The sequence below is a fragment of the Temnothorax longispinosus genome, chromosome 5 (genome assembly GCF_030848805.1).
Source record: "Temnothorax longispinosus isolate EJ_2023e chromosome 5, Tlon_JGU_v1, whole genome shotgun sequence".
In the NCBI taxonomy this organism is placed as follows: domain Eukaryota; kingdom Metazoa; phylum Arthropoda; class Insecta; order Hymenoptera; family Formicidae; genus Temnothorax; species Temnothorax longispinosus.
In genome coordinates, this window is record NC_092362.1 from 23,547,815 (window position 1) to 23,569,200 (window position 21,386).

Sequence of the window (21,386 nt, forward strand, 5' to 3'; positions counted from 1 at the left end):
GTGGCATGAAAAAATATTTGTTGTCGCTTGCGTTGTGATATTTTTGAAAAGGAATATCAGAGTGCTTATTGGATCGTAGGCGCCGGGATAACACTGCGGCTGGATAGCAAAAGTGGTTCGCGCGACGTGTATTGTTATCGTAGCGATATAGAAGGGACTACCTGTTTACACAGACCGAGTATCAACCCTCTCGCTACAGCATCGAACTTCGGTCGGCCGCGAATTGCGCGTACACCGAAATTCAAAACCTCTTTTAAGATTAGACTTCCTCACGAAAGTGTCTTACGTTTCCGTTTCATTTGTTCAATTAAGAGTTAAATTTACGATACTGGCGTCATTAAATTACAACGTTATATTTGCACCTGCACACAGCTCGGGTTCTACGCGAAATAAAAATGTACATATTCGTGTAAAAGGTACGAAAGATTTCTGCCGACAAATTTATCCATTGAGTAAATAACTCTGAGCGAAATAGTTATTTTCGTTGAAAAGAGAATAGCTTTTTTGCACGAAAGTCGTTAATTCGTAACTACTGCTTCTACCAATTTCTGGATTGGTTAATTATTAGGCGTTACTATTAGACGTTATTAGTGAAATTGTACATTAGTGATACTATGCCTAATGAATAATCGATAGAACGATCGAGCGAAATTGAAAAAACGTTTCAGCAATAACTAATTTATATTGCATTACTGATTGCTTTGAAGGCTAAATTGTTTCTTTTAGTGTAATGTAAGATGTCTTTCCCATTTTATCAAGAATTTCATATAATGTAAAATAAAACAATTAGAAATTTCACTTACGTTCTTTAAAGAAGAGAAATAACCGAATCGTTCCTGATTAGATGCATGATCGGAAGATGAATCCTGCAATTTAACGCGATATATTGTGAATGAAGCAATAAAAAGATTAATAAATGCAAAAGATGTAAAACTTAAAGTAACAAACTTTATATACTGCAAAATTATATATACAAGAACGAAAATGAATAATATATTGCTAAAAGATTGAAAATTGATTGATCATAACGTTGATCATAATGTCTTAAAATTTTAAAAAATATATTGATTTATTATATCTACATTTATAACAAATATAATAAATACAACAGATAAATTCTAAACAAAAAGTATTATAAAGTTGATCAATAAAAAATTGTTTTGTTTACCTTATCTTATGCATTTATAAATAATAAACAAAAACAAATAATAATATTCATTAGACATTCGTATAAATTCTTATTAAATAAGTGCTCACAAAATGCTAAAAAGAATAAACGCATGAATGGAATTCACCTGATGGTGTTGCTGTTGTTGTTGCTGCATGTACAACGTGTGCTGCTGCATAAAAGATTGCAGTTGCGTGGGGCTGAGTATATGTTGCTGCAGCAATTGTTGCATCTGATGGAGGCCGCTCGCCGAGCTGAGCATCATCTGCGAGGGGGTCTGCGACGGCGGTGCCCCTGGCGGGCCACCGGGTGGCGGGCCCTGGGAAGGATTCGGCGGTGAACCCCTCTGTGGGGCCTGCGGGCTCTGATGCGGGCTAGGTTGGGGCCCCGGTGCCCCTGAGCTGGGCTGTTGCGATTGCTGCGTGATGATTGGCTGCTTTTGCTGGGTCATGGGTGCTGGTGTCACTGCGTGCCCGGCGGGACTGAGCTTCCCATTGCTTTGGTACTCGATGCTGAGATCCTGCTGCTGCTGCTGTTGCTGCTGCTGTTGATCAGCAACGCCGCCGCCGCCGCCGGCCTCCGCTATACTGCCTCTGCCGGAGTCGCGATTGCGGGCCGTAGACAGGCGGTCCCTGTCGCGGCACTCGCGGTCCCGCGACGAGAAGACGCTGTCGCGCGATTGCTGTTGCTGCTGCTTCAGGGCTGCAAACAGCGAAGTAGCCTGCAATATGAAAATGGAGATCGAGAGCTCGATCAAAGGCTGTTTGCGAGCTGCCTCAAGTGGAAAAATCGCAATGACGTCGCGCGTGAAACATTACCGAAAATCTTAAAAACCCGAGTAGAATAGCTTACTTATAATTTTAAGATAATGTTTTATGCTTTAAATCTTTGTTTTTAGTAACGCACAATACTATCTTGTGTCTCAAGTCTTACAAATATTGACACTTCGTGCATACGTTTAAGACGTGAGACACAAAACAGTATTGTGCGTTACTAAAAACAAAGATTTAAAGCATAAAACGGTGTCTTGAAATTATACGTCAGCTATTCTCTGCTCGGACCCTAACTTGCCTATCCGAAACATTCCGATGAAAATCGCGGCCGGTATTTACGTATAACGCGGCAAATTTCAAGATAAGAAGCGAGAGTCGAATGAGAAAGATAGCGCGCGACTTGGGGACGCATGAGGGAGCGAAAGAGCAGCTTCGGGCGGAATATTCATGATATAAATGCCACGTAATGTACATGCGTTAAACTCCTACCGTATTTTGAACAATATTGATCTTATCTAATGGTATTCGAGGCGCGCGGGCCAGCCTCGGCTGCTCCGTCATCATTGGCTGGCTCGAAGGAAAACTCGCTGTTGTCTGAATGACGTCGGTTCGAGTCTCCTCAGCTGTTTACACAGCGGGATTTGTTTTATTAAGTTCCATCATCAAGCAGATTGTCGAGTGTAAAGGCGGAACCGAGCTTCTCTCCTCTGCCCGCTTCCCGCGAGGGTCGAAACTTTCAAGCGCGTTCCAGGTGTCTCGATAAGTTCGTCGTTATTATTGTGTTATTGTATGATATATAATGGAACGGTATTAGACAAAATATTATATTCTCAGATAAATTGATTGCTTTTTATCGCCGTAAGATGTATTTCGCTGTAGAAATAACCTTTGTCCGGAAAGAAAGTCCGGACAGCATTGTTGCTAAAATGTAGTGTTTTTTTTTCGATAAACAGATACAAAAATACGTTAAATTAAATATATTATATTTAATATAATATATTTAATATATTTTAGCAAGCCATCATTTTCTGATCAAACTTTAAATACTTGAATTTTATTGCGCAATATGAAGTATTATAAAGTTTATCAAGGAACAATAAAACTTAAAGAATTTATTTATAAAAAATATAACACAAAAGTGTATTTAATGTATTATTATTTGTATACATATTGCAATTGTGTTATTATTGCAATAAAATATTATTACAAAAAAACATTTTTTTACGAAAAATTTTCGAGAAGCAGATTTCTATTGCTGTTATGCGTAATTTTTATCGGTCCATTAAGTAATATAAGTTCTTTCTCACGAGATATTAAATGAGATCACCTACCAATAATTTTATCAATACAAATATTTTACAGTACATGTATAAAAGTATAGTATCGCAAATTGCAAACTAAAATGAAACAGATGAGTAAGCCATTTGTATTATATATCGTTCTAAATCAACCGCTCGTTCATGTAAACATTTATGTTAAACATATATTATATCACGTACAATAACAAGCAAAATGTTGTACAAGACACGTTCAGCTAAAAATATTTCCAATTTGAGTGTCCGTTGGCCTTGCACTTCGTGCCTTCGTCGGGACCGAATTGCATAACAAACAATCATCACGCAACGAAGTAATTACCACAAACACACGTGTCTCGGGGACGCATCGCTTGTGCAAATATTTATCATCGCGAAGATCCATCGAGCAACAGAACAGCAAAACAGCGAGTGTCGAAGACGCAGCCCGTGTGCGTTTTCCGCGCGATGTGTTTATTCCGCGGGTATATGTATTCTTGCATTTTCTTTCTTTTTTTCTGCGTCTTTACACAGCGAAACTTTTGCCGAGCTTCCCATCATTAAAATATCAAATGATGCAAAATCGCTGACTCCGTCAATCGCCGTTCTAGTCGACGAAAACAATCGTGTGATCAACATGCACGGCATAAATATGCGTTTATAATGAAATGTTATTTACTGTATATGTATACCTCGTCATAAAAATCTCGCGTTAAAATGCAGTAAACTGCGGTTCCAATTACGACTGATGCGTGCAAAAAAAAATTAATCGCAAATTAATTCACAAGAAAGGATTTACGTAAAACTATACTGCTTTTGTAGCAAACTATTTTGTTTATACGTTCAAGTAAGACATTTGATTTCGCGCTATTCTATTGCTAATAATGTAATAATTAACAACGATTAAGATAAATGTACCAATGCCTGTCAGCAGACACGTACCTATGTCTGTGGACACCTTTATCATTTTGGTTCTTAAATAAGTATAACGCAAATTAACGTTTGCATACTATAACTAAAGTTTCAAAATACAAGAAAAATATTTTATCTCTGATTTTAATTCGTTATAATTATTTAAAGACTAAAATGATAAAGGTGTCCAGATACAAGCACATGTCCACTGACTGTCCAGGCATTGGTACATTTTAACGCTTATGCAATCTAGCCGAATCTATATAGTCTTCACGAATCCAGCATCCTGCCAGCCACCGAAGACGTTTTTGCCAAGGCTAAATTTAAAATACGTTCGCCTTTACACACGGAGCTACGAAAATGATTGTCTCTCGAGCAAAAGGCCGTGTGTCTCTTGCAAATCCAGCATGCCGAGTCCTATGCTAATCTTATTTGTGTACGATTACGTATGTTTATAACATGCAAAGAAATTCCGCGGCGCGCGCGTTATCAGTGTTTAGTCAGGAGCGCCAGAGCGCGTGGCGTTTCAGGCTTGAAGTCTGCGAGAGCAGAGGAAAGAAAGGAAAGGGAATAGAAAACGGTGGAGTCGCGGAGGCGAAGGAAAACAGTAGTGAAAGCACTCACAGAATTTTGGCACGTGTGCCGCACGAGCTCGAGCACTTCCGAATTTGTTCTTTCCGTTACCGTGCAGTGACGAATCCCGCAGTCAACGTTTCCATTTTACGTAATCAAACAGCTCGATCTATTATTCATACTTGCGATTAGGTATAACGTGCGATAAACTCCATCCGATTACCATTACTAAACATGGCGGTTAGTGACGAAGCTTGGAATTTAAATTATCTGATATTGGCTTGTGAACAACACATGAATAAATATATAATATATAATGTCGTCGTTCGACTTGTAAAAATAAGAATATTATTTTTTCTAATTACAAACAATGTACTAAAATATGTATCAAGCAAATAAATATTCCAAGTCCCTTTACATCTATTTAAATACTTATGAAGAGCGTACGAGATATAGATTATACAACTGTTGCATAAATAGTCTGCAATTCCTATCGCTAAAGCGTAAGAAACCACGTTCAGATTGCGAGCGTTTGCCCACGAAATTAAATGAAATGCGACGATCAACGAAGCTGTTTAATCCACTTCGGCTCATACTGGTTCCTCGCGAGAAGTCGACCTTTAATTTCTTAATTAATTCCGAGCCCCGTGTCTCTCTCTTAATGAAGAAACGAAGAATCTGAAACCTAAAACCGCGACAACGCGGAAGGGATAACGATTCTCTCGTTGCTCCGTCGCGAAAACGTAAGAGTTTCCAAGGGGGGAATCGGGCACGGAGGGCAAGGGGAAAAGACGATGAAGTTCGACGTGTGTACACGAGGAGGGAGGGGAGAAGGGGTAAAGGAAAAAGATATAAGAGTACGAAAGAATGAAAGTATAAGAGCCGACGCTGAAGAGCCATCGACTGCAGATAAGAGGGACTCCTAAGACTCTTTTAAGAAAAGGTTAAATAAAGGTCGGAGGCTGCGCTTGTTGTTGGCTGTTCAGATTCCTTCGACCCCCTCTCGCGCGCCCTCGCTCACCCCCTCTCGCCCTCACCGGTACCACCGCGTAACCCCACTTATTTGAATCCCGGAGGCTTCTTCGAATTCAACCCCCTCGCGCGCGGGCTCTCATATCTTTTATATATTAGAATTTTCACCAACGTCTCCTCGCAAAAGCTCCGCTCTGTTTACTGTTTGGATTTATTCCTTTCGTTCCCCCCCGCCGCGGCAAACCTCCCTTACCGAAACTCCCGTGGCTGTATATGAGTTCCTTATGTACATCCTCGCTGTGATACTTTCGGTTCTCCACCGGTTGCCGAACTTTCTACTACGCTTCATCTGCGCTAGCATGAGGGTCTGCCGATATTTAAAAGTTTAGGCAAGTCCCTGACTCATCACTATTTTTTGCCAAATATTTAACAAATCAATTTTCATAAATGTATTATATGAACCGTAAACGGCTCTTTATATAATCCACAAAATTCATTCTGTTTTCAACTGCGCAAATTCCCAAATAGAAAATGGAAAATTAAAGGAATATTTCATATAAAAATGTGTTATATGTGTGATAAAATAAAATTGTCTTTGAGAACATTAGAGTAAAATATTTAGAATTACCTATCAGCCTAATTGCAATAATCGCTTTAGTAATCTGCGTTTAGAGGAGAAGTTTCGAGATCTAACGAGATCTAGAAGTCGCACACTCGCCATACAAAATCGAAAATCGAATATAATCACTTAATAACGCAATTGTCACGATTTAATAACGAACGATCAACGCCAATCGTTTTGTAATTGCTCGCTAGGCGGAAAAAAAGGAGGATATCGATATCAGCCGATAGACAGGAATGAATACAAAACGGGGCATCGAAATTTCTGTTGTGTGTAGGCGATTGTTCGATATATAGCCGGCGAACCTCGGCCGTGTGTTTCAAACCGGTGGGATATCGTTAGATTTTAAACTCGTTACAGGCACGCTGTCAGGAGTGTTTATTCAGCGCGCTTTTCTGCATGTCGACGATGCGCGGACTAAACTACGTGCGTGTCGAGTCTCGTTCTGGTGCTGCTTCGTGTGTGCGGTGCGGACTCGCACGTGTTACGGATACTTTTGCATTGAGGGGAGAGGGGGAAAAAGCGAACGAAAAGAGTCGGACGTTTAAATTGATACCGCATCGACGATCTACTTGCGCGATGAATCCAAATCAGATTCCATGCCGATTCTTTATTTGTATTTTGCATTCGCCTGCCTACTTTGTTTCACAGTTCTGATATACGTATAGCTGCTTTATCAGGCGTCCGATTGATTACATATAGATAAAATTTTCAAGTTTAATTTAATCTGGAAATCAATGTTTCTTTCAGAGTTTATTTTATCTGGAGACTGACGTTTTAAATATTAGTTATTTTTGTACGAAGACATTGATGGGAAGCTAAGATGTGAAATTAAATTAAATTTTTGTTTAAGAAAATAATTATTTTCTTGTGCAGTACACTACTATATATAGCAGATAAGAAATACGAAATGGCTATTCTCCGGTTAAATTCGTATAGACGCGTATATGACAATTACATAAATATATGAAAATACTTCTAAATAGCGTGATGTAAGCAGAACAAGATAAAGACCATCAAAATTATCATATATGTACGAGATGGTTTCAAAAGTTTTACTTGATACCGCGGGTTCTCTCAAGATACAAAAGAATAATGGAATTAAAAACCGGAAGACCGCATTCTCTCAACTGGATTAACACCTGGTCCCCTTACTCGCTTTATCTGCCCGAAATTCTCCTCTGGGTTTCAGTTCGCGGAAGCAAAAAGGGAAGAGTGTATGGCGAAGGACAAAACAAGGGTTGGCGAGATGTCCCAGTCTCTCGTTTCGTATTCACGCGGCCGCGGGCCAATCAGAGGCGCGTCTCTTTACACCCGCCGCCTCCTGTTGACGTTTGTCATAATATTTTAATATTAAATCGCGTTACGGGCAGTCATGCGCTCGCATAATCAGACGTTACTCACTGGCCCGAGTGTGTGTAAGAGTCTTACGAACGTGCGCGAGGGGGCGAGAGTGAGGAAGAAGGGAGGACGACGAACAGACGCGACACGGGTATTCGGCGCCCCCTTCGTTTCGCGAGAAATGTGGAATACAAATTACCTCGCCCCGATTCCGACCCCCATCGCTATCGTTGCAAACTGTTCGACGAGAACGAGAATAATGTATAATTGGGGACCGCGAAAAGAGTGTTTGCTTGAAACGCCTGGCTTACGCGTTAAAAGATGCGAACAATTGAAAATTTTTATATTCGATGTATAACATCTATTTCAAAAAATACATAAATAATTACATTTTTAAACGTAAGACGTGCAGACAGCACCAAAGTTTGATCAAACAAATTCCCTTATGTGCAATCGAAAACGCTTTCCTCCGCAAAAGCGAGCCCCGGTCCCGGTGAAATGTGTCCGCAACTTCGTGCTTCCCGTACTTCGACGCGCCGCAAATGTGTCCGTCTCGGAGAAAATAATCGCGAGAGACGCGTTCAGCTAGAAACGCCACTTACGCCCTTTCGGGCCGAGCGAAAGGGACGTACGTCCGCCCGGTGACTTGACGTGGCTTCTGAAAAGGACGTGCAATATTGAGAGGAATTAACGATTCCGCGGGCGTCCGTTTTTGGTCGACGGTCCGACGAACGTTTCACGTGCCGGCTTGGCTGCGGAAAAGAGAAAAGGGGGCGGAATTGCCTGGGCGACGCGGCGCGGCGGCGGCGGCGGCGGCGGCGGCTGTGGTGGTGCGGGCAGGTTTCCTGGGACGATTGACTAGCCATGGCGGATATTTGGAGAATGGCTAGGAACCAGGCGGACGGAATGTCTCTGGTCTCAATCGTTAACGGGCTGTGTACATTATAGATGGCCCCGTGATTGGTTCGTCAGCCTCTCAAAAACTCGAACTCATCGCCGTCGATCTCCTCCGCCTTCTCTCTCCGCGCTCTCTCCCTCTCTCGCTCGCTCTCTTTCTCTCTCTTTCGTTCCTCCACCGAAGCTCTCAATGCCGGAGTTTCCGGAGTTACCTGGTCGCCGCCACTCGTTTCGAAGGTTTATTTTAGTGCAGCGACGCGGCCGAACGGATCACGATGACGACCCTGGACGGACTTCTATCGGAGCTGATTCTCTCCGACTGACAATGTAGAAGCGCCCTTCCATTGGTATCAATTAGTACGATTCGCTAACCTTCGTTCGCCAGGAATCCGCGGTTCTGTCCGTTCTCTTGCAGAGTTTGTTCATCGTCTGACGGTGTCTCGGTCGTTACAAAAATTCTCGATTGAATTATCGTCATCGTTTGCGATCGCCGAATTGCATGCGTCAAAGTTTTTTCATAGTATTACGATAAATGTTAACAATTAGCCGTGATCTTATTTGAATATTGTTAGAACGGTGGAAGAAAGGATTCCTTAAAAACGCTTTTTTTAAGATGGCTTGCAATAATTAATGATAATGATATTTCTATAATGTTAATTACGTAACGCGTGTAATTATGCCTGTCTGAAAAAAAATATTTTATCGAAGATAAATATCAGAGACATAGTTTACAGCCATTTCATAGCCTGTGTCCCAACATATTCTCTACTTCTGGACAATTAATGGTGCAAATAATCGTCGCGTCGGCTATCCGCAGGAAAATATTTACGCGAGAATTAAATATGTTTACGTTACTCTTGACGTATTTTATAAATGAGGAAGGCCTTGTGTGTGAAAAAGAGTGGCCTTTCGGCGCTCTCGGAATAACGTGACGGTCGCGGCGCGCGGCGGCGGCGAAGGAAGAAACAAAGATCGCCTGGCATTATGCAAGGTAAACGTTGCCCCGCGCGCGGTATGCTCTCCCGTAGGTATCCGCTGTCTCTGTGTGTACAGGAATTAACGCATAGAGGTGTGGGACTGTCGCAGCTGGATAGGCGAGATACAGGAGATCGCAGGCTGTCCAGAGAGATGGAATCCGAAGCGAGACGAAGGGAGCGAGAAAGTGTGCGCGAGAGCGTGTGCGAGAGCCCCGCGAAAGCGTAGAGGGTCGACATCGGCGGCGGAGGGTGAGAAACGAGAACGGATGAACAGAGAAACCGGAACAGAGGGTGCATCGGAGAGAGTAATTTCGACATTCTGCGGGTTTGCTTACATCCATCGGTTCAGCGATTTCCACGTACGCGCATCGCGAAATGTGCAACGTCGTACGTGTCGCCGCAATGGCAATCTCCAATTTCTTCTCTCGTTTCGGCGGAATATGTGCTTCCGGCCGGATACACCGCGGTGGAGGCGATAAAGAAAGAATATACGAAGCCCTTCCACATCTTGCCGCATTTTGTTTGCTTATATTTAAGTCATTTATCGAGCTTTTTTCGGCAAAATATTATAAAGAGGTTCATCCGTAATTTAATATTTATTAAATATTTTTATAATTACTTCTCTTCAACTGGTTTCTTCCTAAAGACGTGCTTTATTTTCAATTGTTTATAACTGTTTAACCATTTCATATATTATCGTTAAACTCATAATAAGAAAAGTAGAAATAAGATAATTAAAAAATGGGAAGTTTATAATTCATGCAAATAAAAATAAGGAAATGGGAGAAAATTTTCGATTAGCCAAGTCAGAATGTTGTTTATATATACATGAAACGGTTTGTTGTTCTATCGAAACATTGTTTAAAGTTTCTCTTTCCAGGAAACAGGAAACTAGATGGATCCTTAGGCAATGGCCAGGTAATCTCTTCGCGCCGGAGGAGGTTGTGTTTTACTTTCATTCCGATTAATAATTCAGTATCAATTAGTGGCCGTTTGAATTATGAAGAGACCTTTCTTCGCTCCTGACTTTCCGGCTGGCGGATCTCGTGGCTTCCTTGCCAAAGGAACGAAGCAAAAAACACGCGGGGTCGACGGGGATACCTACGCCCGGATCTCGCGCGCGGCGTATTGCGCCCGTCCCGTTTTTTATTAAATTAAGTCAATTGCCGTAATAAGCACGCCAGCATATCTAAAACGTATGCTTTTTACTTGATTAAGAGGAAATTATTCGAAATGTTTAAAGGGTGTCAAAAACTTACGGTGCTCTTTCAGCACCTTTTTCTTCAAGATTTTCCAACCGCGGACGTGACATCAAATGTAATAAGTTTATGTAAATTTCACGAGTACATTTACGTAATAAACGCAATAATAAAATCAAACTGCATGTCGAAAGGGATTTATATTTGGTAAAACCTGCAATAACGCGCGCTTCATGTTTTAAATACTCTTCCACGTCCATTTTCCGAAAAAGGTAGCTCAAACACCGCCACGAAGAAACAACAGTTTCAGACTCCCGTTGTAGTTGTACAAACACCGTTAGACTTCTCCGTTACATCGAACGCGATATTGTAATATCGAGCAGCGGCAAACACGACTTCTATTAATTCCATTTTCGCAAAGATACAGTAGATTAACGAAGGATGGACGAGGGGGGTGGAAAACGAATAAGGGAGGAAGAAGGAGGTACACAGATAGAGAGAGAGAGCGAAGAGGCCGCTGAAAGAACATGGTGGACCGGAGAGGCCGCTAGAAGCCCTCGCTGATGCAGTGGAGAAAAGGAAAGGCTGACGAAGGCAAAACCGCCCCTGAAAAGTCTCAGGGGTGGAAAAGACTGGGACGATGGTTACCGCCAAGTGGATGTAATTTTTCCGTTGTTTGATTTTCATTAACGACTTGTGGCCAACGCGAACTGGCAACAACGTGGCTCGAAGGGGAGGTCCAAGAAACGGGAAATTATGCTCCACCAAACAGATGTATCCTTTATTTCATTTTCTTCGGCGAATGTAGTCGGGGAAGTTTATTCCCGCCCAGAGGCGGCTATGCGCTAATGGCGAAAGTCAGCGGGAAACAAAATATCTCGCGTTTTATCGCACGGGCATTATCGTCCAACTGCTATCTTGTAAAATATCTTGAAATAAGGTCAACGAGAGAAAGCTGCGGAACGAGATATATTCAATATTGGAGAAAACGGCACAAATAATAAAACAAAAAATCAGTTTGACAACTTTTAGTTTGGACAGTTTCTTCGAATGTGATCCAATCAAGAGAAACTTCAGGTAGATAGATAGAGAGATAAATAAATATAATTTTTTATATATATTTAGGGATTGTTAATTTAGATATTCTTTTACATGACGTACCTATCATGAAAATGTGATACATTACGTAGGTAACTTATCCATTTAATAAAAGCTTAATATAAATTTAGATATAACTTATTAGTTAATTAAATATTAGTAACGTTAATATTATTCAATTTGTACATCTTATTATATTTGCACTACGATAAATATTAACGTATAAGACATACGTTATATGCACGATAAAAATATCAAGAGAATGTTAATTGCAAGTAAAGAGTTAATTACACTCTTCTGTAATTTAGCAAAAAGAATTCTTTTTTACAATCTAAATAGAGAACATGTGTCTTCTGCATGTATCAGAAAAGTAGGAAGCATCCAACATAAGGATACGTGGAAAACGGGAGAAGCGGCTGTCTCTCTCTCTCTGTCGAGAAAGAGCAGCCTCCACGTGATTTTCCCAAAAAGGTGGCACGGACGCGATAAAAAAAAGGCGCGGTGAATAATGGAAAGTGGCGAATTCCTTTTCTGGTAGTCGCGGGGCAGACGAGCTCCATTAAAGGTCTCTAAATCCCCGACGTATCCCGCCCCCTCGCGCTACGCGATTCACTCATCCCTGCGACCCCCCTCCCCCTCCCCCACCCCCTCCCCCCGAGCCCTCTCTCGCAACCCCGCCGCGTACATGGACGGATCATGACCCAGCATACGGGCGTTCGCTTTTGCTCGTAGACGCATATTTATTCGCAGTCCATTTTGGTTTGTTTGCACAAACGAGAGAGTCCGTCAGGCCGACGACGGACCTCCGACCGCCGCCGTCGCCTGGTCGCTCCACTTTTCCGGGCACTTCGCTTTTGCATTCCTACGCGCCCCCGCCGCTTCCGCGGGTAAAAAACACAGGGGAGGCCGGCCGCCAATGTCCTTGGCGTACTTTCACGATCGCTTTATTGTGAAATCGCGCGACGCTTCTTCACGGCAATGTTTGAGACGCCTTCTCTATAATGATCGTATATGATCTTTATTTTATGGTTCAAAACTAAATTTAGTAATTTTATTTGCGGCACAAAATATATTTTCTATTTAAATTTAAAAAATTGTATATTGAATAATAGTATAATACATGTTGATTACTTGTACTTATTAAGTCTTGTGACTGATATTACCTATTCAAATTATATGTCGATCTAATAATAATTTTTACCGACATTATTATTATACAAAAACAAAAATTTATAATTTTGATTAGATTGTGAAAAAAATATCTAAAAGTGTATAATCACGCTAGCAAAATTCAATCAATAAAATTCTTCTCCCATAATTTCACGTAAAATACATTTTTCTGCTCCTGGAAGGAGCATATCTCAATGATAAACGATAGCGACGCAAAAAGGAAGCGCGATTAAGAGGAACATGGTATAACGCAAAGGGTTGGGAGTGTTCGAATGGCGTCAAACCGTTTTGAATTTCAAGCCCGACGCGGTTGGAATATCGGATGAGATTGTGGTTAAAAATTGTACGGTATTACTTAAGCCTCGTCTCGCCGAACTCGAGGAGTTCCTTGATGATACAATTAAGTCGGGCAACAGCGGATTTTCTGACTCGGAAAATTATCCAATATTTTTCACGCGCCGCGCAAGGGGTACGTCACCGGCGCGGTCGAGGGACGAGCAAAGGGTGAGAAAAATGCCAGGTTGTTCCGAGCTCAGGAATTAGAAGCGAAAGGGGGTGCGAGAATATTGAGAGGAGTAAGGCGCCTTTAGATAGGACGAAAGGGAGGTAGCTCTCTTCTAATGAAAAGTGGACCTGCTAAGATGTTTCTCGACAAGAATAAAGGGTGCTTGCAACACCTAGCTTAAATAAAATCGCCCTTTCTTGACATCATCGCGATATGCAGGTGATAAAAAGATCTAAGTATTTACGCGAGAGTTACAGTGTCTCTAAATGTAACGTTCAACTATAGCGCGTCAAGTTCCGTAGACGTATGTACAGCATATCGCTGTCCTTTATTATTCTGTTTGTGAAATATTATGTACTGCCACAAAGATGCAGTCTATAGTACGCGGACAGTCGTGTACGCGCCTTGGATAATTATTTATATAATACAATATTAAATATTATCGATTCGTAGTTCATACACATGCATGCATTTTAGAGTAGACTTTATTTTAAGTATATACATGTGAGGTATGAAGTAATTCAATTTACTTATTTAAGAGCTTCTTCCAAATCAGAAATAATTAATTTAAAACTTGAAAATTGCAATGTAATGCGTTTTGCTCGCTTATCTGCTTCATTTTTAATAAATAACACAAAAATAAAACGTAAGTTTCAGTTATCAAAATCTCTGACTAGTATATATGTTTTCCGATCACAATACGAAATCAACGTGTTATAACTAGATTACAGTCGAAGTAATTTAAATCATGTTACACGTACTTATAATTCTTTTATCTCATAATATTGGAAATTTTAATACAATACGATTTTGTTCTTTATTTATCAAATTATGTTGCATAAGCAATATGAAAGTTCTCGTCAATTTTTTGATGTTATGTATAACTTTTAGATAAAACAGAAATTGAATAGAGAAAGAGAGAAAAAAAGAATGCATTATAGAAGGCTAAAACGATTACCGCGTTTAATATTCATTTCGTTCGCTGTCTTGAATATTAACGTCGATCTAAAGTACAGAGTGTAGAAAACTGAAGAACGAGCGCGGAAAGACGTACAAAAATAAAATAAACAAAAATATGCATATAAATAAACAATTGTCGTCTCTTTTATATATTATTAAGATACAACAAAATTGTTACATTTTGAAAATATATCACGGCCCTCCCTTGTTTAACCAATTCGATTCGGTAAGATGCAGAAATTATTTGATTTTCACGAGGCGATGGATTAAGTAAAATTAAAATTTCAATCCACGACACATTGCTTTTAGAAAATGAAATCACTCAGGTAGAATATTTTCAGAGAATAATTTTAGCTTGAATACTCTTGTCAGTTTGGGGACATATGTGACCAAATAAGCAGACTTACAGCGATCTATGAAAATGATTATTTTCAGCTGTGAGCTGTCTAAATACGTTCGAAGCTCTTTTGAACACAATTAGCAGACAATTGAAGACTCTGTGTCTTTCAATTCCTGATTCCAGGGATTGCCTCAGTTGACTAACCGAGAATCGATCTCATGTAGCGACATTAGTAGAACGTCAGATATTCTCCTAAGCGTATTCTAAAGACTCAGCAAGTCGACACTTGACTTAGTCGAGGACCAGGGAAGCTCGTGAGATTTTTCAAATCACGCGTAAATCACGTTGCTCTAATGGAGAAAGAGGGAGATATGGGCGGCCTCTTCGCCTCTCCTGTTTTTCGTCGCTAATTCGCCGAGAATTGCGTTACGCCGCGCCGCGGCTCCCGAGAGCCGCATTTGTATTCAGTCGGCGACGTCGTCGGCCCCGGATCGGGGGTGCGCTCTCGAGATCGCGGCAGATGAGGTGCTTTAAAAAGAGAAAAGGAGTAAACGCGCGCGCGAAACGCGCGACCGCGCGCACGAGGTCGCGGCGAGGAACGGCGGAGATGAATAAGAAGGAGTGGAAGATGGTGGGCCGTCGCAAGAGCGGGAGATCCCCGCGTATTTCATATGCAGGGGGCTGTTTTGCTTGGCCTCGGCAATATTATTACCATATTTTTCGCATAATGCGCTCGCATGTATGTCTCTTATTTCACGCGACACCCTCTCTCACGCTACCGCGGCGAGGAGCGGCGGGGAACGTGATGCATTTTAACGTCTTATCATTCCGTTGTACGTCCCATGTTTCTTTATACACTATTTGCGATGCACCGACGAAAAGTTTATGCGCTACGGCAATGCAAGAATTGGAATCAGTCTTTGACCTCGCTTTCGACGTAAGCACTTTAATAAAGATATCCTTGACGCGAAAGTGTTTGTATTCCTTGATATTGAAATAAAAGATACGCAAAGAATATATCAAAAAATGAAATGCGTTTTAGGTATATTAGAGACAGCTTTCAAAAATTGAAGCATTATTACGTGTTGAATATTATCTAAAAAATTGAACACTTATTGAACCCCCATATTAGAAATACGTTGCAAAAATATAATCTACGTGTTACTAGAATGTTTTCATCGCAAGAAATTGACGTATTAATACAGAAATATCTTTACCGATAGATCAAGATTTTTCTGCGGAAAATCGGAATTTAAAATACACGTCGCCCTATGAGAAATTTTAATGCTCCTTTCCATACATAATATATCCGCTCTACGACACGAAAAAAAAAGTGAAATCGCAGAGTCATTTTCCGAACATTTACCAAGGCACTTCGGGCAATACTTCATCCCCCCCCTTCCCCCGAAAACGGAAGGGATAAAATTTTAGAGTCGCGGAGCCACGAATGATGGGAAAGAGCGCGGGGATGACGCGTCGGAATCGTCGGAGCGCTTTTCAATACAAGCACGCGGATGATGAAAGTGAAGGAAACGGTACAGCCGGCGGAGAGACGAAACTACTCGCATCCCTCCCCCTTGTTCCACTTCGCGTGCACGGTCCGCGGAATCTATTCGTGTGTAGATTCCGGAAAATTATGGCCGATAAAGAAACAAATTTCGAATTCCGTCGAAACGGCGCGTTATAAACATTATTCCGCTTGTAGCGGGATTCTCACCGCCACAACCCTCTCACATTCTGTTTTCTCGAGCACCCTCGAATGTTTCGAGCGGCATCATCCCTTTAACTTGAATATGATTTTCGAGTGCTCCTGCGTGTGCGATAAACAACGTCGCGGATACGGCGAACGATCGCAGCGGCGTCAACGAGGTTCGATCGGTTAGTAATTTATTATAATCCCGAATTTCTTTTTTCCGCCAAAAATATTTTATCACGCGGAAATGTGTTCATTACTTTCGTACCCACGCGTGAAATCGCGGCAAAAGTATAATGTAACAAAAATTACAATATAGATTTCAGACGAGTATTTATTTCAAATTGCGCGTAAAATTTAATCATAATTATGGCATACCAAAATTAACACTTGAAACTTTCATTTGCGCTCGCTTACCTACGTGTCCGAAAAAGTAGAAAGTTTTCGAAACGGTTTGAAAATTCTCGAGGACAAGCTCACCTGGAAACAAAGAAACCTCACGTTACATATGATATATTTAATTATACGTTAAATTAATTTCTAATATTAAATCCAGTTTATTTCTACGTAATTAAAAAACAAGAAATTTCGTATAACGTAACTCGATTTAACGAAACTCGATAAAATTTTGAAGAAATAAAATTGTAATACTGACATATATCAATTATTAATTCAAGTTATCGCGATAAACAAATGTTTATCCAAAAAATATCCATTTGCTTACAGAAATCAATAAAGATTTCCCAACTCAAACAAACAGAGTTCGTTCACACGAGAGCTCTATCGAAACGTCTATATTGCGCAAAAGTACAACCATATGTTTCGAGTTATTTAGCAGGGCGCGTTATGTGTTCACACACGTTATCGTAGTCTTCTCTAGATAAACAATTGCGTAATGCAGAAAGAACGAGAAGGAGAGAGATATTAAATAATAGTGAAACTGCGAGTTACATAATTTGAAGAATGCCGTTCAAGGTAAACACGTATATTAATATCTATCAAACATTCAACTCCGTTATCTTGATCTTTCATGACAATATTGAATTCTTATTTCTTTAAATGCGATTTTATTTGCATGGATTAATTCCAAATTTTAATAACCTGTCTATTAGAAATCTTCATTATGCAAAGTATATGGATATACGAATTTTAGAACGGTACATTCGGCCCTTCTTGAATATAAAGAGAGAGAGTTGGTAGTAAAATTATAAAATTTAATTTTGCTCTTGGTCAACAATTACATTTATTATTATGTTAAATTGTTTTCAAAATTAGAACATAATTGTAACGTTTAATTTAATTGTTTCAACACGCGAACATGTATTATGCACGAAAATTACAAGAAACATCGAGAAAAATCGAGCTTTTAATCACAGTTTCTGAAGTACCTGAAGTTTTTGAAATTTCTTGAAGTTTCCCCGCTTAAAGTACGTATACACGTCTCACTCATTTACAATCGATATTTGACTCCACGACCGGATACTTTATCACCGTGGCAGAGGTGAGTTAGAGTGGACTTTGTTTCTAACGGGACAGAAAATGATGAAGACACGGAATGGAGGTACCCGAACGACCGTTGGTCCCAACAGGGTGCTTAAGTAAAAATATTTAGGCCGTTATCGAATCGATCCCACACGTGACCCGAACTACTTAGCGAGTGTCTCGAAGCTTTGTCTCGATAGAACGGCGCACGTTGCGAGGTATATAAATTCTTAACTCCGTACTTTTTTCTTTCGAAACGCGAATTTATCGTCATAGGACATAGATCATACACCAAGCGCTTGGATAGCTATTTCTTATTCGATAATTATTATCGAATTTGCGTTAAATTTCCGGTAAAGCAAAGTTCTCTTAAACAAAAGATATTTTATCTATTTAAATAAGAGATACGCAATTTTAGAATTACGATATTAGAGTTAGAGCAATAAAAACGATAAATTAAGCACCTTTCCTTTAGATCAAATAGATCTTCAGGAGTCAAGGCAATTGCGACAGGGAGGAAAGTGAATATACGAAAGTTCCAACACCCCTCCTAAGTCGCTCATAGATTCTATATAAGGGGGCAGTTTATATGCAGCCTACGGATGGGGTCAGCATGGCTGAAGATATATATTTTTCAATATAACGTACGCGGGGGACCAGCGCGGCGCGGCGGCTCGGACCATGCGAATCGTTCGACAGAGGATTCGAAGGAGGATTTCGGGCAGGAGTCGATGTTATTTTTTATCTTTATTAGATTGCCGGATACCCGTTAGTTGAGGTTCAACGTGCTACGGACGAACGTGCATGAATATCAAGTGCTGGGTAACACGTGGCGCATTTTATCGTCCTACCGACGAGTTAAGTATATCCTTCGACCGTAACGGACTCCTCTCTGTGTCAACCCTTTCCATAACGGACTAAGAAGCCGTGTTAATTTATAAACAACTCTATAATCCATTGAGACAGACGCAAATACATGCAATCTCTGTGAAAAGTAACCTTGTAGCTTGTAGTTATAATTATTAATTTACATCTTACAATTCGAATTTTTAATTACCACAAATCGTGATCTTTCTTTAGAAAGGATCCTTTTCATATGTAATCGTTTTGTTTAATTGCACGAATGTGAATTATATAAATTCTTAATTGTGTATACATCGACATAAAAAGAGTAACTTTTCTCACCAACTCTTTTAGATGGATAAGCTGCAATTGCGTTTGAAATAAGGCGGATGGGCCTGCCGCGCGTTTGAACGATAAGAAAGCGTAGACGGATGTTTGTTTGGTGGGCCGTTAATGTCGCCGTGTGTATTGTTTACAGAATAACCGCTCGCCTTCCCCGCCAACGCGCAACGGCGCGGCGCGGTTTGTCGATATTGAGAGAGTCGACGAGCGGCGGTGTCTTCCTTTGAAAAATACTCAAGGTAAACTCGTGTGTTGATTGTATGTTCAGCCTGTGAGAGGGCGAGCTCGTGTGTAAAGAGCACCTCTCGGTGGAATTTCCAGGACGTTACATCGCGGGCTCCTTCCAAAGTACTTTAGTTTCCGTGGGAATCATAATCCCAGTTGTGAACGACTCCGCGAGTTATCGGGGAATTTGCAAACATAAGGGTCGCTTGGAAATCTCGTCAATCGGAATCTCCGTCGAGGTCTCGAGTAGGTCAAAGTCTACTAGATTTTGTAAAGAAACACGCAAGAGACAAATTTGCTATTGCATAAATTTTACGGATAACGTGCAAAAGTAAGATCTTGTATCAGTTCAAATATCAATATCTATGTTAAAATAAATAATTCAAAGAAATATTGTAATATATTTTGTAAGAAATTTATATAGTTGTAAAGAAATATAAAAGAATAAAGCTCAAGAGTATAAGAGATACAATGAAAGCTATTGGTTAATACATTACACTGTATCTATAATATAGTATTCGGCAATATCAGCTAACGTAAGAATTATTGAGGATGCACGATAGAGAAAAATATAATTGCGAAAAATCTTTCAAGCAGCTTAGCCCGTATACTCCCTCGCGTCGCTCAAAATGCGCGTAAACCGTACCGTACCGGCGGACAGTAATTAATGGAGACGTAACGAGTGGGCGTAGCCGGGGACTAATACGCGAAATAAATCTGCGGTAATAGTAAGTAATTTGGCCAATAAGTCGATAACAAATTGGGTTTGCCAGCGGCAGTACGCGGCTCCCTTAATGGCAGGCAAGTGACCGGATCCACCCCCTCGAACACCCACTGCCCTTTCACCCGTTCGTCGACCATGCAGAGCTTACCCCGCGCGCGCGTCGCCTTTCATCCCCTCCTTCACATACTCGAGAAGCACCCTCTCCCCCCCCCTTTCGACGGCGTATTCAATATTTCACGGACTTGTAATATAGGAAAGTTTTGTTTAAGCTATAAAGTCAAAGGGTGGCCGACGAAGAATGGCCATCTTTTAGTGGACATTGCTATGTCGAAATAACAAGGGACACATCTAAGATAAGAAATCAGAGCCTTAATATAGAAAAAATTATAAATAGAAGTATAAGACACGAGATATATAAATCTTCTATTTATTAAAAGCGTAAATAATTGTATAACTTAGATTGATTGAATTATAATTTAAAGAGGAATTACAATATGACATAGATTTTATCTAATATGTAACTTATTTAAATTTAATGTAAAAGATACATCACTCTACATTGATAACTCATTAATTTTTATAAACACTATCAAAGACTATCATATACTTTTCAGTATGACATATCATATACAATTAGGCTAAAGACATGTCGCGATGTATCGATGTATGCAACGGATTCAAAAAATAGCTCCTTCTTTTATTCGAAGACGACGAGGCATAAAGAAAGCCCGTTGGTCAGTCGTAATGAATAATGTCCACATCTGTTCGGGACATCCCATCAGTAACTGCAGCCCCTTCGTCCCCCTCCTTCTATACCTCCTCACCTTGGTGCTCACCCTAAAAACCATTTCCACCCCATCGCTGCTTTCTCACCCGATTTCGCTGCATATCAAATTATGGAGTTCTGAATGGCCGATCGTCGCCTGCTGCTGCTTGTGATATATTTGGATATATTAAATTTTTTTCTACTGGACACCCAACGTACATCTACGTTTACATCGCGGACGAATCAATACAACATTCGGCCCACTATCTTCGTATTTTCTTCGTCATTTTTTCTTCCCTTTCCGATATAAAAACAATACAACAATGATATAGGATAACGGATGAAAAGAATATATAGAAATAAATGTTTTGTCTAACTAGTTTTTAACATCTCAAGCAATTTAATAGTATCAATAATTAAAGAATATTCCTTAAATACAGAAATATTAAAGAAATTTAACTATTTATTAAATTGAATAAATTGTTAAATAAATAATCTTAAATATTCAAATA

At 40.3% G+C, this 21,386-nt stretch overlaps 1 protein-coding gene across 18 annotated transcripts in view; it reads right to left on the bottom strand.

The window, feature by feature from the left end:
• The window catches only part of Foxp (forkhead box P), a 290,869-nt gene that overhangs the window by 27,471 nt on the left and 242,012 nt on the right, over positions 1-21,386 (bottom strand). For 17 of the 18 annotated variants that reach the window (XM_071779924.1, XM_071779914.1, XM_071779918.1 and 14 more), the window contains 2 exons: positions 1,296-1,889; positions 804-866 (listed from right to left, as the gene is read on the bottom strand). In XM_071779924.1, the coding sequence (XP_071636025.1) occupies positions 804-866; positions 1,296-1,889 (657 nt within the window). The remainder of the gene's footprint in view (positions 1-803; positions 867-1,295; positions 1,890-21,386) is intronic. The other variant, XM_071779928.1, reaches the window with a different exon arrangement.